Source organism: Pogoniulus pusillus, chromosome 7, assembly GCF_015220805.1.
Source record: "Pogoniulus pusillus isolate bPogPus1 chromosome 7, bPogPus1.pri, whole genome shotgun sequence".
Classification (NCBI taxonomy): domain Eukaryota; kingdom Metazoa; phylum Chordata; class Aves; order Piciformes; family Lybiidae; genus Pogoniulus; species Pogoniulus pusillus.
Window position 1 is genome coordinate 418,437 of NC_087270.1, and position 24,127 is coordinate 442,563.

At 38.3% G+C, this 24,127-nt stretch overlaps 1 protein-coding gene across 1 annotated transcript in view; it reads right to left on the reverse strand.

Annotated features, from left to right (window-relative positions):
• The window catches only part of SNTG2 (syntrophin gamma 2), a 285,667-nt gene that overhangs the window by 153,418 nt on the left and 108,122 nt on the right, over positions 1 to 24,127 (reverse strand). The window contains exons 2-4 of the mRNA XM_064145698.1: positions 14,262 to 14,399; positions 855 to 911; positions 701 to 758 (exon numbers count right to left, since the gene is read on the reverse strand). Of these exons, the coding sequence (XP_064001768.1) occupies positions 701 to 758; positions 855 to 911; positions 14,262 to 14,399 (253 nt within the window). The remainder of the gene's footprint in view (positions 1 to 700; positions 759 to 854; positions 912 to 14,261; positions 14,400 to 24,127) is intronic.

Consider the following 24,127-nt stretch of genomic DNA (forward strand, 5'->3'; position numbering starts at 1 on the left):
TTGGACACTGGAATGGGCTGCCCGGGGAGGTGGTGGAGTCGCCGTCCCTGGGGCTGTTCAAGGCAAGATTGGACGTGGCACTTGGTGCCATGGTCTAGCCTTGAGCTCTGTGGTAAAGGGTTGGACTTGATGATCTGTGAGGTCTCTTCCAACCCTGATGATACTGTGATACTGTGATAACTAACTGCAACCCTTCTAACACACCCCAGGATGCCACTGGCCGCTTTGGCCATAAGGGCGCATTACTGCTGGCTCATTGGTCATCCTTCTGTCCAACAGGATCCCCAGGTCCCTTTGCCCTACCAGGGCATTCTCCAACACAGGGTTGTTCTTTCCTACACTTGCTGCCTCATAACACTTGCCCTTGTATTTCACAAAATTTCTCCCTGCCCAACTCTCCATCTTGTCCAGGTCTTGATGAAAGGTAGCACAGCCTTCTGGTGTATCAACCACACTTCTCAGTTTTGTGTCATCAGCAAACTTGCTGACAGTGCAGTCTGTTCCCTTATCCAAGATATTGATGAATATATTGACCACAATTTTGCTAATTTTTGTTCCTAAAACCTTGACAAGATTACAGATTGTAAATTCAACATGGGCCATTTCTGGAAATTTATACACAGTTTTTAAAAACAATTGATTTTTAGAAAACCCTGCATATACAACAGTTCTATAAGGAAATAACAAGAATATATGTTACCTGCTTGATCTTTAAAAATTTTTGATATGACGACAGGCACTTCGTGCTCAGCACCACCCTGTAAAAGATGTGTATTAACCATGAGAACTTAATTAAGACTGAAGCAACTTATTCACACTGAAAAGTAAAAGAAGAAACAAGAAGTTATCCGTACCTTTATGCTTAAGCCCAAGCCACCAACTGGTTGTCTATGAAGTGTAACAGTTCTGTGCTTTAAAAAATTATAGAAAAAATAAATTTAGGTGAAAACACAGTATCTGAATAAACACCAAATGTGTTTCTAAACTGGTTTTCATTTAAAAAACCCAGAAAACTAATCCTCTGAAAGAATACTTTCATACATTTTCAAAATTTCTCTCTTCTGTCCCCAAGAACTTTACCTCAGACCAGTCTGAGCTAAAAATGGAAACCCATTATGATACACAGTACCTAATTCTTATCAAAAGGTTTATACAATTCAATTTCAGAAAATAATTCAGCATTATTGATATCTGTGCTGATTAAAGTTGTTTCATAGGGACTTTTCTTCATTTTGAACTGCATAAAAACAACTTTTGATTCAAATTATCACATTCACGGCAAGAGTTCAGATCAAACTGAATTAGAATGTGACTCTATCTTTAAAGCCAGTGACTCTTTCCCAAGTAATTTCCTATGACACAAATCCTCTCTGCTTATTTTATTCATGCTTCTCTCCACATAGGCTTACACTCTGGAAACAAATTATGCCAATATATCCCATCATGTAAAGATGATAGAATAAATATTTTGAAAGTTTAGATTTCTTTGGCATTATTGGACACCAGATACAAGTCCAACACATGAAGAGCTTTAGCCAGTTCATAACAGCAAAGTATTATTTATTAGTGTCTTACACACTCACCTGTAACTAACATGAGCTTTTACATGGTCAGTAGACACATTTCAAACAATAATACTGACAGAATTTCTGTCAGTATGAAGCAATGTGTTTACATAACATTGAAATAATATTTTCATCTTTGCAAAGTTGCTTATTACAGAACTTTGAATATTCCTTTTAAAAGACCTCTTGCAGAAGATGTTAAACACATTCATAAATGCTGCCTATATAACAGCATTTTAAATTACAGCTACTTTAAAGGATGTTCCAATTCCAAAATAAAATGCTAGAAGTTGAACATAATCAAGTGTCAAAGTCAAGACCAATTCATAGAAACTTATTTTAATCCTATGACCATACATCATGTCTTCTGACTATGACTACTGGTCATATAAGATCCAACATCATAATTAATTTTCTACAAATAGACTTTAGTTATTGACTTCAAATGTAAAAAAATAGTAGTATACAATTTCAGAAGATTAGAAGCAAGCTAACACAGGGTCAATATTAAAAACATGTCATTAGAACTATGGATCTTCACTTTATTGCAATGCTTTGAGGATAGATAATTGCAAATCTGGCAGTGAACCATTTTAAAGGGGAAAAGTGTTTTGGAAATTGCCCTTTCAAATTTCAAAATCTCAGTCACAGAATTCTAGTGCTGTAATAACTTTTATAAGGCAGTGATCTGCTATGCCACCAAAATTGATTAAAAACATAAACCTATTCAAAATAATCCGGTGTATTTCAAGCACATGTATACCAGCTAGCTAAAAAAAAAATGTAATGGAACTATAGCTACTATTTAGTGGATATGTTAGTCATGGGATAGTGACAGGAGCTAGGATATTAAAAAAATACCTAAGAAAAACAACCTAAATGAATTGCAATAGTGTTTGTAAGAGATAGTGCATGATAAGGTAATGATGAACATAACAGGTTTTAAGCACAGCAATTTAAAGTCAAGGTCTTTTAATGTCATCCTTGTAACAAGGAAAAGAGCTACAAGAAATACAGAAGCATTCTATCCAGAAAAAGGTGGTCTCAAAAAAAAAAAATTTAAAAAAATCAAACATGAGCCATGCTGAACATGACAGAAAACAATGTTCCTGGATAACGTCACAGACAAAATCACTAGTGAGGTCCTTCATCAGGAGACTATTAAGAGGCTAACAAACTACAACCTGACCTGATACACTCATCTTGAAAATGATGCAAATGAATCGAAGAGGTAGCAGGCAAGAACCACAGGAATGGCAACAATCCTGAGAAATTTGTGTAGCACTGAAACAGATGCCAAGAGTTAAACATGTTTGCCTTTTTCTAAGTAGTTTTCAGAGATGATCAAGAAGTTTTAAAATAATTTCCTTAGCAGAAAACCAGGGAGTGTGTAAATTTCAGTGACTTGGAGTGGAAAATAAACACATTCAGACTAGAGACACAGGATTTTAAACTTGTGAGACACTACAGCTTGACCTTTTAAAACCCTTCTAATAACAATATGGCCTTGAGATTTAAGAGGCAGCAGCCTCTGTGTTTCTAATTTTCCAATGTCTGACTTTACGACTTGATTTTCAATAAGGGAATTAAAAAACTACTTTGGGGTAAAAACCAAACTGATGCAGTTCATAGCCACCTAGTTTCCATGTAGTCCTGCATTTCAACTCTTACATTAATAAAATTTCGTCTACTTGAGCCAAAAAGTTTAACACCCTCCTCCCCCCCCCCCAAAAAAAAATGCATTGTTAAGTCAGGTGCCTTCTGAAAACAAGACGCTGCTAAATTCAGCTTCAGGGTTTGTAGAAAATATGCAAACCAGCAATTACTCTGATCTCTTCTGACTCCTCTAACTTATTCTATTGTGATCCCATCCTCATGAATTCCCATTGCCTTCAGTTCCTCTCCATCTTGTAACTCAAAGTTCTGTAAGTTGTTTTCCATTTCTTCAAAACAAATAACAGATCATTTCCCTTTCAATTGCAGTCTCACAAGCCATGTCTGTTGTAAAATAAAGCAGGCTAGAGGTTTTTTCCAGCAAAGAAACACAGTAATACTCAAAAATGCACTATGAAATTTCATTGCCTTGAAAAGACTATCATCTAAACTGCCTAGCCAGATCACTGCATGACATGAGACAAATCTTCTGATTTGATCTGAAACATTAAGAAAGTTACAATTCACATAAGCTAAAAATCAAGACAGGGAGTACAGCAATACCTGATGAAGACAGTGTGGCACAAGACAAAAGGCAGACAGAGAGTACCTTCACATCCACCACATTGATAAGATGAAGTCACATAGACCTGTGTATGATAGATCTCACAATAAATAAATAGGAGGACATCAGTACGCAGTAGCTACTTATACAGATTAAACATTTTTAAAGCATTAAGAAGAGTGAGGCCAGAAGATCCAGGAAGGTTCTCCTCCTCTACTCTGTACTGGTGAGCCCATGTCTGGAGTATTGTATCCTTTTCTGAGCAACCCAGTTCAAGAGAGACAGGGAACTACTGAAGATTGTCCAGTGGAGAGCTACAAAGATAAGGAGCCTGGAGCACCTCTCTTAAAGAAGTGAAAACACTTCCAGGAACAAAATCAAAATTGCACTGTCTGAAATTAATAGAGGTATAAACACTCTGGAAGGTTAGAAAAAAACCCTAATACTGATACACAAAGTATAAAAGAAAGGTAAAACAGGCTAGATAATCAGCAGAGTAAATAACTCAGTTACCTCAATAAGTAAAATAGATTCCAAGCAAGAGCCTGTACAAGTGACCACCCAACTCAAACTGTAACAGCAAGATATGCAAAGAAGCGAGGGGAATAAGAAGTGCATTCGCTTAACTGGGACAGCAAACACATAAGGATCTAATGCAGTCAGTAAAAAAGTAGATCTCTACCTGTGATAGTTTGAAGCTAGCTAGAATGTTTTGGTGAGAAGGATTAGATCACAGGCTGTGAAAGTGAAACAAATGGTGATGTCTACTTAACTCATAGGCTTGCTGAGAGGTTTAAGAACAAGAATCCAAACATAGAAAAGGGAGTCGTCTCTTTGCCTGAGCTCTGAACTGCATTTCTCTCTAACCTCACCCTCTGTCTCTCTGATTAATCTACTTGCTTCCTAATCCCCCTGGCCAACCCTCTATTCTTCCTTGGGGCACAACACAATGTCTGGGGTAAGGTAGGAGAGTGGGAGAAGGTGGAAGGGTGGTTGGGAGCCCCTCCTGGGGACTCAGGTTTCTGGGAGGGTTGATGTGTTTCTGTACTACCTTGTACATTTTTGTGCATACCTGTATATACTGTAAGTATCTGCTTGTATGTTGTGCTAAGCTATAAATATAAGCTTCATTCAAAATTTCCAGAGCCAGATGAGTCTAGTCTGGGTGTTTTACAAACTGGGGGGGCAGAAGGTAACACCCAAACCACTACACTACCAGTAACTGCATGGGGCTCACAAGATTAGATGCCATAGTTGCCCTAGTTTAGCACAGTCCACAAGATTTAGTTACAGTTTTTGCAGCTGAACAGGTAACTCTGTAATAGCAACTGCTATATACTTTATGTTTGATGTTTATCCAGCTGTGATCCCAAGATGGAAACTATGCAAAAGTGAGGAATCCTGTTGAAGGGAAAAATAAAGGGATCAACTAAGAAAACTGAAATTTTATAGGCAGCATGAAGAGTACTTAAGGGTATCATACTGCGAGCACAGAGCCAGTGAATGGCACTTAATTAATAAAGTGGCTTACTTGAGAGAAAAAGGAAAAGTGCATTGGATAACAAGGAGTTAAGAGAGGTTACTACATCTAAAGACTGATGGACATAATATTTAAATAAAGACAAGAAAAATGAATGTAACCAAATAATTGAAAAGTTATGCAGTAACAGTAAAGAGAGTTTCAACAACAGCCAAAAAGAATTAAATCTGTCAGGAACAGGAGGTCTGCCCAAAAAAACATCAATTTATAATCAAGACAGAAAAGGCACACTTAGAGAAAATAAGACTACTGAAGGGAAGATAAACAAACTTTCATTTGCATGAAAGAAACTAGAGCTATTCCTCCAAAGAAAAAAGGATTTATGGAAACCACTTCAGAAGCAAACAGACTAAATAGTAGCAAATCACTAGGATCAGAGAGTTTTCACTATAGTCTTAAAGGAACTCAGGGACAAATGAAAGCCAGAGGACTGGAGTGATGCTTCTCAATAAAGCCTAGATACAGGAAGGCTACTACATTGAGGGGATGGGAACATCTCTCTTATGAGAAGACAGAGACCTGGGATTGCTTAGCCTGGAAAAGAGAAGACTGAGATATCTTACCGATATCTAAAGGGTAAAGGTGAAGAGGAAGGGGCTGGGTTCTTCAGTGCTGCCCAGTGTTAGGACAAGGAAACAATGGGCACAAACATGAACACAGGAAGTTTCAGGTAAATTTGAGAAGATTCTTTCCTTTGAGGGTGCCAGAGCACTGGAACAGGCTATCTTGAATGGTTGTGGAGTGTCCTGCTCTGAGACTTTGAAAATCCATCTGGATGTGTTCCTGTGCAACCTGTGCTCTAGCAGAGAGACTGGATTAGATGATCTCCAGAGGTCACTTCCATCTTCCACCATTCTGTGACTGTGGGGTGGGGAAAGGAAGGCAACAAATCTCTATATAGTGAGAAAAACCTTACTAAAGAACAGAACTGGCAGACACTTTGATGAACTCAATTATCTTGGAAGAGATTGTGTATTTGTTAAAGGCAAGTTATAGAAACGTATGAAGGAGGAAAAGAATGGTCTTACACACACATGTTTCTAGTTAAAGTCAGATAGAAAATACATAGAAAATGAAGGGACAGATTAAATGAGTAATTTTCACAAAGGAAAAAAATAATCACCAGTGAAGTTCCACTGTTGCCTTTGCTGCAACCTACATTAAAATACTCATGAAGAATTAAAAAAACAGGCAAGAGCAGCAAGATTAACTTTGCTGCTTACTGAGACAGAAAAAATGAGTGAACTAGAAATGTCTGCAGAATATCTTACCAAATAGAAACTGGGCAACAAAACAGCGCTACAAAACACAAAAGCAGGTCAAAGTTAGTGTCCCTCTTACTCCCTTCGCTTTTCCTTCAGACTGCTCTAATATCTTCCTCTAGCAGACAATAAGTAAGCTTTCCTGGTTGTTTTTTGTCCGGGAGAGAGAGAGAGGGTAGCATTTGTCCCTTCTAGGATTCTTTTGTTTGTCCAGGAGGGAGTTTGGATTTCTGGTTTTTTGTTGTTTGTTTTTTTTCCAGTTGTGCATAATTGCAAATCCTTGTAAATATATCATGTATGTATGCTTGTAAATTTAGCTTTGCTGTAAATTTACCTTTATCTTACTTCCAAGCTGTGATGGTTTGGGTATTACCCGCCCCCCCCACACTTTTGGAAATCACCCAGACTGGACTCAGCCAGCTCTGGAAATATGAATGAAGCCTATATTTACAGCTAGCACAATATACAAGCAGATAGTTACAGTATATACAGTTATATAGAGAGATATACAAGATAAAAGGTAATACAGAAACACAACTCCCCTCCCAGAAACCTGAGTCCACAGGAGGGGCTCTCAACCACCCTTCACCTTCCCCCTACCCCTCTCAATCTTACCCCAGCCCCAAGGAAGAATAGAGGTTCAGCCAGGGAGCTAGGAAGCAAAGTAGATTAGTAAAAGAAAAAATGGAGGGTGAGGTTAGAGAGTAAGATGCAGCTCAGAGCTTGCCAGCAGCAGAAGTGAGAGTGGTTATCTATGTTTTTATTTCTTGTTCTTATACATCTCATGAAGCTTATGAGGGAAGTAGACATCACCATTGTTTTCCTTTCACAGCCTGTAATCTAGTTCTTCTCACCAAAACTAGCACACAAGCCATTTGAGCTGGTCTGGTAAATTTTTCAACTGGGGAGGGGAGGAAGGGGGAGTCTTCAACCAATTTCACTATGCTGGAGGTGAAGTACCAAGCAAAGAACTTCCTTACAAGTACAGTTTGCTATATTGTTGGCTATAGTATGTCTGTTTTATAGGAGAAACCTCAAAGGGTTCCTGTATAAACTTTAGTTGCAGGTCTCTGTCGTCTTTAATAGACAGAATATCACATCTTTCCCAAAAGAAGTGAGCAGCTATAAAAAAAATGCCTGAAGCATGTCCATTACTATTGAGTTTTGTACAGAGACAAAGCAGATCTTTTCACATGCTAGCGAAGATATGGGACAGCTGCAGATAATCCTTACTAAATATAGTAAGATATTTTTATCAATTTCTTATCATAACTGTTTCTTTCACAGTAGATAAAGAGCTGGAGGGGGGGGTGATTTTTAGTTTGTGGGTTGTGAGGGTTTTTTTATGCTTGGGTTTGTTTGTTGTTTTGTTTTTGTTGTTTATTTTGTGGAAGGTGCGTTTAGTTGTGCAGGGGTTCTTTTAGAGTAAAAAGAAGTTCTTCATTTTGTTTTCAAAACCTGCCAGCCTAACGGAGGATTATAGCAAGCAGATTGTTCAGATTGCTCTCATAAATGCACAAAGAAAAATGACAAGAGGCAACAGTTACAACTTCCAGCAAAACAAATTCCAACTGAATGTACAAGAAGAAATAATTGTACAGTGAAAGCAGTCAAGCATTAAAAGGGGATACCTAGATTGCTGGTGGTATCTCCATCCTTAGAGAAATTTTAAACTTGGACAAAGCCCCTCAGCAACTTGTCCAAATTTGGAAGTTGTCTCTGCTTTAAGCAATGGATTGAATTAAATGACCATGAGAAGTTCCGTTGGAATCAGAAAGACATTTGAGATAGAAAAGACATTTAAGATCATTGAGTCTAATTATTATCTAATTTTAACAAGTTTGGTGATAAACCATGTTCCTTAGCACCACATCACTGCCTCTTTGTAACATCCTTAGAGATGGAGCCTATTCCAGTCTTTGGCAACACTTCTAGTCAAGGAGTTCTAATATCCAATCTACACCTCCCCTGGTGCAACTTGAAGACATTTCCTCTTGCTCTATCACTTGCTATGAAAGCAAAGAGACCAACACCCAAGTCACTCCAACCTCTTTTCAGATAATTGCAGAGAGGGAGAAGGTCTTTCCTCAGCCTCCTTATATCCAGATTAAACAATCCAAATACCCCTCAGCCCCTCTGTATAAGACCAGCTCTGATAGTCTGTCATGGCTCCAAGTGCAATAGCTTAACTGAAAATTTAATAAAGGACACATCTGTACATATCTCTGAGACATGAGAGAACTCAGACTGATAACAATGTCCAAGCAGATCATTTACACACAAGGATTTCTAGAGTTATAAGTAATATGTAGAGGACCACATGTGAAGACAGGATCACAGTTCTTTTCTGATTAAAGTGATTTCTTTCAATTAAAGGAAGCACCTTCTAACAATGAATTATAGCTAAATTCTACCAGAACACAGATGTTTGAGTAATTGTATTTGCATTCCCTCTGCACATTTCACATGTTGGCTGGTGTAAAGACAGAGATGAACAGCAGACATTGCAGCCATCAATATCCTGCATACCATATGTTCATGCTTCCATCACAGTGAGATATTTTGCTGCTAGCTGCTGAAGATTTTAAACTGCTACTAAAGCTCTCAGTTTAGAGAGCTACTAAAGCTCTCTACAGTTTTTATCAAGCATAGAATCATTTTGATTGGAAAAGACCATTATGGTCATCAGATCCAGTTAGCCTAACACCGCCAAGTCCATCACTAAACCACATCCCTAAGCAGCACCACATCCATGTTTTTTAAACATCTCCATGGATGGTGACTCAACCACTTCCCTGGATAGCCTCTTCCAACACTAGATAACTCTTCTGGCAAAGAACTATTTTAAATATCCTGCCTAAACCTCCCCTTCTGCAACTTGGATATTTCCTCTTATTCTGTCACTTCTTACTGGGGAGAAGAAACTGACACCCATCTTGTTACAGCCTCCTTTCAGGCAGTTGTCAAGAGGGACAACATTTCCTGTCAGCCTCTTCCTCTCCAGACTAAGCAACACCAGATCCTTCAGCCATTCCTCATAAAACCAGTTCTGCCAGTCTGCCATGGCTCCAGGGGTAATAGCTTAAGTGAAATCTTCATAGTATACAGGTATTTGTACAGATCTCAAATTTACCAATCTTGTGCTGCCTTTCTCCTATCATATTGGTATGGGCACTTACCTTCAGGCTGGATTCTTCCCATGCCTTGGGGAGAGGATATTGTTCTGGAATATCCCTAGTATCCTTGACATTCTTCTGTTAAATTCATCAGCCTTTTCACTTAAGCTACTTATATTTTTTACCTTTAATAATGAAGGGGGTTTTGTCATGCTGATGAATACTCATATTTATTATTTACTTTGTGACACAAAATTTTAACTGTTCTTAAAATGACAGCAACACAAACGTAAGATCTTTTATAATAAAGATTCTAAGGAATTACTTGATAGCTTTCTTCTAAATATCTAGGCCTGTTTTCCAAAGCATGGAAAATTAACAAAAGTGTCTTCTCTCCATACAAGTAAACTTAGTTTTGAAAGGAAGAATCTTTTGTAAGGACCCACTTAATTTTGGAGACAGAAAATGCCCATTACTATATTTTTTTAACAATTTGAGACTAAATTACCATAGCAGTGATGGCAGGACAGGCACTGGGCAAACAATAATATTAGGAGTTATCTAAAAAAAAATTCCTCAGGTTAGAAAAATAAAATAAAATTATATTTTAGACTACTGCAGATCTGTTCCCTACAGGTTTGCTAAAATAACATTTTTCTCTGTTCTTGTTAATATCTGAGTTATAAAGCTACAGCAGCTTCATCAAGGATTTAAACAGTGGTTTCAGGCCCCGTTACTTTTTTCCTTTTAAATCAACAAAACTACTAATCTTGCTATTTTTCTTGCCTATTTATCTGTCTTGCTTCAATCTGATAAAGTCCAGCTAAGATATGGCTTCTGAAGTTGGACAATTGGGTACCCAGGATGAAAAGATTTTTGTTATTCTAATTTTATTACACTCACATAGGCCTCTGAGGAGACCTCTTCTAGTCATCAGCCTGAATTAGAAAGCTCTTTGCTCAACCACTGACCAAAGCAGAGACAATTCAACTCTGTAGGGACTGATTTTTATGAAAAGTCAGATGCATTTATTTTCTCATTTCTCAAGTTGAATTAGCCAGAAAAATAAAGGTATCAGATATAACACAAAGTCAAAGAAAAATAACTCGCTTATGAGAAAAAATGAGAGGCATGAAACCATGGTCTGACAACAGGAGAAGGATGACAGAAATATTCATGGAAAAAAAAACAGAGGATCAAGGGAGTGAGATACTGTAAGAAATTTAACTATCTAGAATGACAAAAAGTTATAACAAAATCATCTCTTAATGAAGTATAGAAATGAATGTCTCCTTGTTTCTCTTTTAACTTAAAATGGATTTTTCCCTTGTCTCATATAATTAATGTCCTCCTGTGAGTATTGCTAACTTTAAATCAAGGGGAAAAACATTGAAAATCTGTTAAAAACACTCAGAAAATAGTGAAATATGTTTTCCATACACTGTTTCTGTCAATACTTTCATGCTTGGTTTCTGTGAGCATGCACCAATTCTGATGCATCCACATATTTTCTTTTTCCTGTAAACCTGGACATCCCATCAGAATCATAGTATCATGAAGACCTCCTTCTAATACTTGAGTTAGTCAAGCCTGAAGCTCTGAAGCACATCTTTGTGAAAAAATCACTTTATATACAAGGCATTATCTCTCTGGCTTGAGAGCAGTCTTGAAGAAAAGGACTTGGGAGTGTTAGTCAATGAAAATCTCAACATGAACCAGCAATGTGTGCTTGCAGCCCGGAATACCGACCTCTCCTGGGCTGCATCAAAAGAAGTGTGACCAGCAGGATGTGACTCTTCCCCTCTATTCTGCAGTCCTGACACCCCACCAGGATACTACATCCAGTTCTGATGTGCCCAGCATAAGAGTGACATCTATTGTCCAAGTGGGTCCAGAGAAGGCCACAAAGATGATCAGAGGGCTGGAGCACCTCCTCTGCACGGACAGGCTGAGAGAGCTGGGGCTTTTCAGGCTGGAGAAGAGATGGCTCTGGGGAGACCTTATAGCAGCCTTGCAGCACCTGAAGGGGGCTTACAAGAAAGCCAGGAAGGGACTTTTTACAAGGCTTGCAGTGATAGGATGAGAAGGAATGTATGTAGGGGCAGATCCAGACTAGAAGAAAATTCTTCACAGTGAGGATGATTACACATTGGAACAGGTTGCCCAGAGAGGTCATAGATGTTGCCTCCCTGGAGATGTTCAAAGCCAGGCTGGAGGAGGTCTTGAGCAACCTGTGTCCCTGTCTGTGTCAGGGGGGTTGGAACTAGATGAACTTTAAGGTCCCTTCTAATCCAAACAATTCTATGAATATATTTATTATATATATTTTTAAAATGTATCAATACCACAGTATATAATAAAATACTGGAAAAGAATATTTCCCAAAATGGTGACAGTCTCAGAAGGATTTTTTTTCAGACTTGGATATTGAGGAAAAGAAATAGGTACTTTTACGTTATTTCTTCTGTACATATCTTGAATTTCACAAACTATGCTTTTCTCTCGTTACTCTACATCCAGGCCTAAGAGTGCAAGAACTACAGCTTCAGCTGCCACTGAAGTATAGAAAGTTGCACCCAAACAAACAACAGATAGCAAAATACAAAACAATACATCTAGGTATTTTATAGTCTATGCCCTATAGACTATCATAGACTATATTTTATAGTCTTTGACCCTAAGGAACAATGTCCACTGATGAAAGTTCAACATATGTGAGAACATCATTAGCAATCACTGATGCCTTTGACAGGCCTCAATGCATCATATATAGCACTCCCACATTTTACTAGGATTCTTGCAGTCACAACTTGCATGCAACTTCTCAGCACTAACAGCAACATCTGTAGTTAAAAGCTGCAGGTTTTCCTGCTTCTCGGTGAAGCAAAAATTATACACAGGGTGACTGGTTTTGACTGAGGATTTTATTTATTTCATAGCAACCAGAAATAGACATGACTGACTTCACTGAGTGGCCTCTCACTAGCTGCCAATTCATGCAACCTTTTTGAATATTTTTAACAGTAAGTCACGTTCCACAGAGTTCCATGGACAAGTTTTGAAACCAACAGATTATGTTTCTAACTACTAAAAGCTATTTCACATTATTTTTGTGTGATATCCAATTTATATAAACACTCTGACAGGAATGAAACATGGTTTTATGTTCTACAGGCACTTCCTCTAACATCCTTACGTAAGGATACCCATTATACACTCTTTGACTCCTCATTCTTAGTAGAATATCACTAACTCTCTTGATATCCCCTAGTGCTAGACTGTTTAGCTAACATGCAATACAGGAATCAGACAGGAAGGCTCCCTCTTGGCCACATCTGAGGAGGTTTCCATGAATTGTTCACTCCACAAAATACCAGTTCAGTTCATGAAATTAATTTTCACTAGTGAAATCTGGAATACCTACATTTAGTTTTAAGAGGAATGCTGTGTATATGAGGAAATTCAATGCACTGTTTGGTGTGTCCCAGGTTGAGGCTATAGGGTTAAAAAAAATTATAGGGACCAGAAGATTGTTATTCAATCCCATAATTCTGCTCTTTATAGACACACACCAAGGTCAGCTCTTCTTTCCTCATCCTCCTGCCCTGTGTGTGTGGCAGAAGCCACTTTATTGGGAAGAACATGTAAGCAGTAGGCCTCCAGAGGCTTGTTTAGGCCTCTTTGGACGGCAGAGGCATTAGGCAGGGTGGGGAGGGGGGGAGGTTTGGAGCACTGGGGAGTGTAGATTTAGTTTTTTGGGATGGGAAAAAATTCAAGGGGGTTTGCCATGGATGGGATAATTGCTTTATAATGTCTAGCTCTGTATTTTCTCTCCCTAAATATAATTCTGTATTTTCCCTCCAATTTAATTTGAGAGTTTAATTTCTGTCATCTCTCTTTTAAAAAAACATGACATCTGGGGACATCCATCACCTAGACACCATTGTTGTACTGCTTATGCAAAATGTCACCCGTTTTTCTGGTGACATTATTAAATGGTAATACAGAAGATCTTTCATGGCTTAGGGACACCACATGTTTTGAAACGTGGCATAACTGAATTTTAGGGTGAAAATAAAAAGCATCACATACATGCTGACACTGATTAAGTCCCATCTGGGCATGAAAGAATAAAGTGAAATGATTGTCAAGTGTTGTCTCAGCCAGCTCATTGCCATTAAACGAACATCCTGTCAGTGCTCAATACAAAAGAGAAGAAAACTGGTGTACTGGGTTACTTTTACAATGCTTTAAATGGGAAGTACTCCCCTCCTTCCACCCCTTCATGTAATGGTCTAACAATATTTGGTGAAGAGTGTTGCAATCTCAGTTAAAGACATTCTCTTTGTTAGTTACCTATGTAAGAATAAAGGAAATGCTGCAGTGGCCAAAAAAAAAAAAAGTCATGTTTTTGTATTCAAGAATGTATGTATGCACAAAAACTCCAACCATGTATTTCTATTACCCACTAACACCTCTTGCACTCCAACAGCATAAACTGATCTCTGCAGAAGACATTAAAGTGCACAGTGGAGAGCACAGAGACATAGAAACACTTACATTTGCACTGTGATCACTCCCATTAACACAGACGACATCTTGTTTTTGAATTGTTAATACTTCTTTTGTAAGCTTCAGTCGGATGTCATAAGCATTTGGGGATGCTTCTTCATATAACAAGGCAATACCAGTTTTAGTCTGTGAATGTAAGGCACAGAAACAAAAATGTAAGGATATGAACATTTCGTAATGATGAATAACAATCTCTATCTCAATACACAAAATGCAAACAAATTATTGTTTTCTACAAAAAAAAATGGAAAGTCTTCAAATGGATTACATACAAACCTTCCTGTAGTTTAAAATATGAGCTAACTGGTCTTTGAAGTAGATATTAATAATATGTAGAAAAAAAAGGAAAATTTTAAAAATAACTCTCCATTGTAGTGTGTTACAGAGAAATGTTGAAACTGAATGATGTCCTCTGTTTAATTGCAGAACTTACTGTGAAATGGTATTAGAAGCATATAGTTAGGTATAAATATATGTGAACATTTTCCAGTTCCAGCAGGAAACAGAGGTGCAATGTGGCTTCTGACTTAGAGATGTTCCTTCCACTGTGTCAGGAAAAAAGGCATGTACACTTCATAAATGTTGCCTTTAAGATATAGAGTTCTGTTACAACAAAATCCTACATTCTCACATTTTTAAATTTACAAATAAATGTAGCTGTTACAGATTTTTTTTTTCCCCCGAGTTTCTGTGCTGGTCAAAACAGATGTACTTAGGTCGAGACTGAAGTTACATAATCACTGGTCTCATAACTAGTAAACTATATAGGATTGTCAAGGTTTTTGTATTTGTTTTCTTCACAAGTAGGGGAAAATAAATTCCATTTTACTTTTTTATATGTGAATTTCCCACTAATGTGTAAGGAATTATCTGACCAAACTGTGGAACTAGGACTTATAACTATTTGTTAAGCAGACTAATGAAATTCCAGAGCTTTATAGTCATTGCAGAGAAGAGAAAAAGAACCTATTCTGAATTGAATGACACTTAGGATACTTAAAGACCTGCACACATGTAAGGCTGACACAGGAGGTCTTTTGGTACATCCAGGTCCTTTCCTAGCTGGAGGTGAGACCAGGTTTCCATGATTAGAGTAAGATACAGACATTGGTCATGCCCACATCCACATGTATGCATCTTCAGCTTGAAATGAATCTTGCCAAAGGGTTACAATGTAGAAATCCACACTTGAGACAGTTGTTTAGATTGTCAAGCCAGGGGTGAACAACAGACACCTCTAAACCATGACTTACCTGATCTTTCGTGCATTCACCTGGAAAGGAACAACAGCTCTCTAGTTTGACTTAAATATATTGAAAAAATGCAGACAAGTGTCTAATTCTAAGCAGGTAAACCTTGTCCTTAATGTTTGCTGGGAACGTCTACAGGAAACAAAGTTCAGTGTTTTTCACTTGTTCAAAAACTCACATTTCATTTTCTCAACATCTGGAAATTTTTACAGATTTCCAGCATGTGTGGGTGTTTTATCACTACAATTTTGTGAATAATAACATATGAAAACTGTGCTAACATCATCCACTTAAGACATGCTGCAAAACAACAAGCAATTCCAAGCAGCAGGGGAACTGCCTTGGGGAAAAAAAAAACAATCATCATTGCCCCTATATATTACTGCTGTTCCCAGGTTGTGCCACCTCTATCCCACTTGGACTTGCAGCTTTTGTTACTTCTGCTGACCTACCACACTGTGCTCCAGAGAAACGGAAAACAGAGCTCTAGAGAGCCCTTTATACAGCCTAAATCCAGACTATTTCTCTGTCTAACAATATTAAGTACGTTTAGAAGTAGAATAATGAAAAACACTCTGAACTTTCATCTGTATCAGATGACCAAGTAGCAAATAAAATATGTAGAGTGACAAATTAAATAGCTTAGCACTTTCCATCACACTGCTTATACTTAAAGTCTCACTGCAGCTCATCTATTCCCATTAAAATGCAATACATATCTCACACTCCAGCTAACTCCTGACATGATCCAAGATGATGCATAGCAATACCATATTTGCTTTCAGAATCAATAAAGATTTATCTAGATTTCTCTCAACCTTTCAAGTCCACTTTTTAGACCATTACAAATGGCTTTGCATCAGAGTTCAGCACGTTCTCTTGTTTTCCTTTATGTCTTAAGAGGTCACATACCTAAGTCTGGCCAACAAATCACAGTCCAAAAGTGCTTCTTCAAACAAGAATCTTTCAGTGAGCACTGTCTTTGCATGTGTATGTATATCCAGGACTACCTATTGTCGCAGCGGGGAGAAATTTATTGGTGCGAGATGATATTCTATAAAAATATATAATTTATTAATTTTAATATTCTGAACTCTTGCCACCCCCAACCACTGAATTTGAATACTAATATTTGTTCTTACACCGTTATGGAAGACACTCTAGGAATAACATCAAACAGTAACTTGTTAATAACTAGCAAACATTCAAACTATAAACAGAGAGAGGAATTTCCCCACGGCCAAATGCCGCTTGGGATCAGTATGCTGCTTGCCTAGTAGATGGGCCAAGCTCTTTCTCCACTATGGCAGAAGTCAGTAGAGAATTACAGAGGCATTAAAGCATTTACTCACAAATTCTTATGATTTATCAATCACCCTCCAGCACTATGTCACAGCCTATACTAGTGTCCAATCTTCAGGGAAACTTTGCCCATGGATGGTGAGGCTGGAATCCTCCCAGCTTCAGGGGAAAGGACAGTCTCTGACCTTGTTCTCCTGGCGTCTTCTGGACGATCTGTGTGTATGTCCAGGGGCTCTTAGGCAGGACCTTCAGGTACAGAAGTAGGATACTGTACAGTCTCAGCACACTGTCACGCTGGCCATACAGGCCAATCACATGCAGACAATCCAGGGTCTGCTCCTGGTAACTCACCACAGTGCAGCTTACCAGGCAGTGACAAGGCAGCGGGCATGCAATAGGGTGCATGGCTGCAAGGGAGACTAGGCTCCATAAAGGCTTGCAATACAGAATCCAGCCCTGGTAACTCACCGCAGTGGCGTGCAAGTGTGCACAGCTGGCTGGGAGTCCATGGGAGATTCTGTCTCCGTAAAGTAAATAGCACAGACAAATCGCAGCAAAGCAAGCAAGCAGGCATTAGAGTGAGCATGGCGGGTGAGCAAGCAGGTGGGCAAGAAGGCAGGCAGGCATAAGCAAAAGCACTTTGTTTACCTATGTACCCCTATTTATCAAATGGGGGCCGAGATTAATGGCCCCTTGTCCACCAGAATGACCAGTCAGCTTGGCAGTTAACCAAAGCATACCCTAATAGGCAAAGGCAACAAGCCTGTTTTTCCCTAATTTGGGAAAAGCACAGGCCTTGCACTAGGCAGGCATAAGCCAAGTGTTTGTATCTTATACAACCATGTTACACAACCTGGGCAGGCCAGACTTTATGGCACCAAGTCTATTGTGTTTCCTTTTATGTTTACCTCTGGTATGGGCAGAAAAACATGTCCAGGCAAGACAAGGCATGTATAAGCCTGTTTTGAGCCTATGGGCGCTCCACAACACCTATACAGTAGCTGTTCTAAACTGCTACAAGAAAGTGAGGACTGAAAAGTGGAAATAATTGCAGTAATGTTGGAGATCACATACCAAACCTACATCTGGTTTGTCATTTAAAAAACATGCAGAAAGTACACAGGGGGTTGCATCTCAATAGTATTTAAGTGCCTACAAGTAGAGATAGGGAAATATAAACTTAAATTCAGCTTGGGTAGATGAGGAAATGAATGTTGATTTTCCTATCTCTGGCAGTTTGATAGACACTTGCCTTGAGGAGAGGGGTGTGTGGTGTGCATGTCCATGTATGTGGAGGGAGGAAGAGAAAAATATCAGTTGCACAAGCATCATAGTAACTGCGACTTTTAAGAAAGCTTAGTCTCTTCTCTGCATTTGAAAAAAAATACCCTGAAACCTACTTTATCACACAAGCTCAAAACCTGCCAATATCAGAGAAGAAAACATCATTCTTGAAGGAATGCAAATAAATAATTTTATCAGCTTCATTGTTAACTAAAGGTAGATCCCTTGAGAGTGCATTTGCTTCAAAGCACTCCCCACTCTCTGTCAGCAGTGTACTGATGGTACTTTCCAATTTGGCATCATCATCAAACTTGATAACCAAGCTCTCTATGACCTTCTCCAAGTCACTGACAAAGATATTAGAGAGGACTCCTAAAGAACATCACCTGACACAGGAATCCTGGTAGAGGACAACCAATTAACTACTACTCTCAGCCTGAGCATCCAAGCAGTTATCCACCCATCCTTCTAGACTGAAGCTGCAGCAATAGATTAGCAAAACGAATGCATGTCCTTGTATCAGAATAATAAACCAAACAGTATCAACAACAAAACATTCAGTTTTTTATTTGACACATCAGCAGATAAAGAACATCATAAACTGAAAACAACAACAACAAAACCCCAACAAAAAGAACCTCATAAAACAAACCAACCAGGAAAAATATTGTAACTATTTAGTCACTACATTCACAACATGTACAAATGTCAGACGATGATGTAGATATTATCTGGATAAGGTTAGAGTTTTGGATAGACACCTTTCTGTTCTGAAGTTCTGCTGCTCACCATCTCTAATATCACAACCATCCAATTTTCACCTACAGAAGGATGTAGCAGTGCCATTGCATCCACTAGGCCCAGGACTCTTGCTCATCCCATCTCAAAGCCCAAGAGCCAGGACTATGATGGACAGTCTAGTCACTTCATGGGCTACAACTCTTATTTCACACCCTTTATGTGCATACGTATAGCCCACCCATAGCTGCTTCTGCCTTACTTTTCAACAAGAACTGCAACAGGAACCACAACACCAGCATCTTGCTGCACCATTGCAGCTGATGGAATTTGTGGCTGCTCCAGTGGTCCAGTTTTTCACCTTTCATCTGTGTCCAAAAGCAAATGTTTTAAAGTAGTTTGAAGGGACATAGTTCAAATCACAGTAAAACCAAGTAAAGTTTGAATTTCATTCCATTGGAAAGCAACAGCTAATGTTAATTTCTAACACCGCATTATTTCCAACTGCAAAATCAACAACCCCTTTTTTTTTTTCTGCCTAGAATGATAGAAACCCAAATTTACTTAATAGATGGCTAACTTTTAAGGACATAGAAGATAGATATATCTTCTTTCAGCTCCTATTTAAAACAAGCCATATTCCACAAATCTAAAGAAAAAGTAAAAACAACCAATTGCTCTGTAACCTCATTAAGTAAGCAAACAGAGTGCTTATCTTTGTCTTGATACTTTTTAAATACTCTCAAATACTGACTCACATTACATTGTGTATTTTCATATGTGAGCTGTAACCTCATTTCATAGTTTAACAGTATTCACAACTGCTGTTCTCAAGGAAGAAAATGACAAATTCCTGACAACCTGGTTTAAAGAGGTGACTCACACAACAACGTCAATGGAATATATCTGATGGACATCATTATATCCAAGGTAGGTCCATTAAGGCTAAAGATACTTAATTACAATAAATTATAACATTTTCAGTGCAGTAAAGAGTGATAAGAATCAGTATCGGAAAAACAGATGGTCAAACCAGATATTTATTTTTGAGTGCATTTTTCCTTAGACTACAGATTGTTTTAGATATATGCACCTTAGAAATGAGTGTTTTCATAGACAGTAATTGTTTTCCATATCTGCACTCATTAACGACAATATGCACTGACAGTTCACCACATGCACTTGTAGAAGATATATTAGCATTACAAGCTTTTAGAAGATTATCTATGCTGTGACAATATCACTTTCCAGCAATTCATAACAGAGCTTTTTCCTGAAGTAGCATATAGAAATCTAAAAGCAAGAATATTAACTCAAGGTAAAAGAAATTTGAAATGTTGCTCACAAAACACAAAATATAAAAGTCTGTTTTGTTGCTTATATTACACGCTGTCCACTAAAAGGACCTTTCGGGGTAGATTGTTGGGATTTTCGTTAATGACTCTGCTAGTCTGAAGCAGGCTAGAATGTTTTGGTGAGAACTAGATTACAGGCTGTGAAAGGAAAACAATGGTGATATCTGCTTCCCTCATAGGCTTGATGAGATGTATAAAAATGTAAGTCAAAACGTAGATAGCACACTCAGCACCACTCTTGCTTCGGCTGCTGGCAGAGCTGCATCTTACTCTCTAATTTCACCCTCCGTTTTGGGACTACTCCACTTTGCTTCCTAACCCCCGGCTGAACCTCTATTCTTCCTTGGGACTGGGGTAAGGTTGAGAGGGGTAGGGGGAAGGTGAAGGGGTGGTTGAGAGACCCTCCTGGGGACTCAGGTTTCTGGGAGGGGAGTTGTGTTTTGTATTACCTTTTTACCTTGTATATTTCTGTCTATAACTGTATATACTGTAAATATCTGCTTGTATATTGTGCTAGCTGTACATAAACAGCTTCATTCATATTTCCAAATCTGGCTGAGTCTAGTCTGGGTGATTTCCAAAGTGTGGGGCTGGGAAACACCCAAACCACTACATTACTGCACCTCCTCTTTTTCAGACAACTGAGTAGCAGCAGAGAAATAAATGGCCTAAGAATATAAAGATGTTCTTAAGCTTACAGAATGTTAACAACAGTTAAGAAAGCTTGTTTCAGACTGAACCACTCAGCAAGAGACAGGAAAGACTACAAAACCCTTCTCTTCAGAGATTAAGAAACAGCCAAGAGATTATCATAAAACTAATGTGATTATTTCTACAACTGGTACCAGACAACTTACCCTAGTAGGACTTGAGCTGCTTAATGAAAGCTAATACGTCAAAAGGTAAGTGAAAATGATGGGAAGATAATTGAAAACCTTTACTCATTATCTTAATCTAGAATAACCAATCATGGCCAGTATAAAAGCATCATTTCTTCTCTAATGGAACAGCAGGTTTTGAATCTTCCTAATCCTGCTGTCCCTTCCCTTTACACTAATACAGCTCCACCACTTTTAATCCTTTTCAAGCTCTTGCATAAAACTGCTGCATTTTGTTTGTTCGGGCTTGGGGTTTTCATTTGTTTTTCCTCTCCATTAGACTGTTGTGGTGTTCTGCCAAAAACAACCAAAAAAAGCCATATCTGACTGCTTACTCTCTGAATACAGTGCATGTAAATATTTCTTCTTTCTAAATTAACTAGGAAAATTAAATTATATTATTTCATCATCCTAACAAGGCTTCTGCAATTGCAAAGAAGCCCATATCAGCATTATAGGAATGACTTCTCATTCTTTGTTGGTTTCCAGTGTTACTGGACCTAAGGTTCAGACAAAGATTGATCATAGGAATACAATAGGTTTTAAGGTTTCTCAGTGTTAAAGACAGTCTAGAAAAAAAAAAACAAACAACTTTTACTTACATGTGTATTTACCACTTTTACAAGCCAGTTCTTCAGATAAACCCAGAGGTTGGAAGTGAAAATCGGTTTAGATATGTATTTGGCTTCTAGCTTGGACAGAAATAAATTAGACCATTTTTATCCAAAGACTTAATATCATGTTTAAGTGTAAGCTCTACTAAGCCTTCTTCCAGTCTTGGATGCAATTCTCAAGTGTAATTGTGATGATCAGTAACCTTATTACTTCCTGTATTTAACAAACAGAACAGTCCTGAAGTAAATCAAATTGGTTCAAACACTGAGTATGGGGCATAAGTTATCAATACAAACCAAATAATTTTAATTACTGAAATCAGTAAAGAAAAACATTAAGAGTCACTACAGATGACAAAAGCATAAGCTACATAACAAAATGAAAAATCAAACTGATTAAAATGTGAAAACTGGAAAAACATTTGCAAATATCAGAGATGAAAAATAAAAATTCCAACTAGGAGATTTTTTGTTGGAAAGTACTAAAGCTTACTGCTGGGGACCAAAAAAAAGCTAACCAACCAATTTACCAGATTCAAGATCTTAAAAAAGTGTCCTCCATGAACCAGAAACTTATAGAGAAAATACCAGAAGCAAAACAGGGAATCTTAGAACTGAAAGTTTTCTGGAATATCCTGTGACCAAAGAAAAACTGCAGGTCATGCGAGTATAGTAAATTCAGTGATTTCTCTGAATTAGACCTCTGTAGACAAATTATTTCTAAAAATAAAGCATGTGTTTTTGAAACTGCTCTTCAAAAGGAAATAATATTTCAGAGAAGGCAAGCGAAGATATAGCTCATGTCCAGTTTTAAAAATAATAAATTATCTGAATGAATAAATTTGTCCAGAATTCAAACTCCCTCCTGTTTTTAAAGCATACACAGTCTAGTTTCTTTATCATCAAGATAAACAAGAAGATTAGTACTAAAACAATTATTTCTGGACCTGGTGCTAAGTCTGTTTTGGCAGTTGCATACAAATATTATTTTATATCTTGCTCATCTTAAAGAATCTGCTGATTCACCACTAGCATAGGGAACTGACTGTGGTATCCAGGCACTAAACCCATGTGATTCTGAGGTACATTTTCACAGATCTAGACATTACAGGCTGCATTCCTGTGAGAAGTACCCTAGGTGATCCTGCCTTGGCAGGGAGGTTGGACTCAATCACTGGAGGTCCCTTCCAATGTCTAAGGTTCTGTGATGCCAAAGCACAAAACTAAAACTGCTAAGAAACAAACAATAAGGAATCACAGAACCACTACATTTGGAAAAGACATTGAAAACCGTCAAGTCCAACCATTCTCTAACTTTACCATGTCTAATGCTAAAACATGTCCCTCAGCACCACATCTCTGGTCTTTGAAACACTTTCAGGAATGGGAGTCTGTCCTAGTCTTTGAGAACCCTTTCAGCCAAGATTTTTTTTTTAATATCCTACCTAAACCTTCCCTGGTCATTTCCTCCTATCCTAAGACTCATTACTAGGGATAAACAACTAACACTCACCTGGCTCCAACCTCCTTTCAGGCAAGTGTAGACAGGAATGAGGTCTCCTCTCAGATTCCTCTCATCCAGACTAAACAACTCCACTTCCCTCAGCCTCTCTTCTCAAGATCTGTTCTCCAGACCCTTTGCCAGTTTTGTTGCCTTTCTCTGCTACAGCTCCAGAATATCCTTCTTAAAGTAAAGAGTCCAAAACTGAATGTAGTACTCAAGGTGTGGTCTCAGCCGTGCTGAGTTCAGGGGTCAATCACCTCACTAGTCCTGCTGGCTACATAATTCCTGATACATGCCAGCATGCTGGGCACATGCTGACTAATATTCAGCCAGTTGCCCATCAGCATCACCAGGTCTTTCTCTACTGAGTACCTTTCCAGCCAAGCCATTTCTCCATAAACTTTTAGAGGTGCATGGGATTGTTGCGACTCAAGTGCAGCACCCAGAACTTGGCCCTGTTGAATCTCATACAATCAACCTTGGTACAGTAATCCAGCCTGTCCAGATTCCTCTGTAGTACCTTCCCACTCTCAAGATATAGCTAGACAGGTTGAGTCACTTCAGCTCTGCATGTAGGAACTTTTGTCTAACAGCATATAGGGGCAGGAATTTTCATGTTTCAACCAATCCTGCAGACTCTTGTGGGTCTTTTGAAAGCATTATGTTAGTTTCCATGCTCTCACATGATGACAGTGCATACATTAGAGAAGTATTTTATATTTTGAAATGAAAAAAAAATAATCAAAATACATTATTGCTGTAAATATGTTTGCTTTCAACTTCATTTCTAAAAGGCTCATAAAGTTCTTAAGCTGCCTGCCAGCCTGTAAGTGAAAAGTATATTTCCCTTTGCTTTACACTGCTTCACAACTGTGAAGAATTCTTAGTTTTTCTTCAAGGGTCACAAAACTGGCTCCTGTCATATAGAA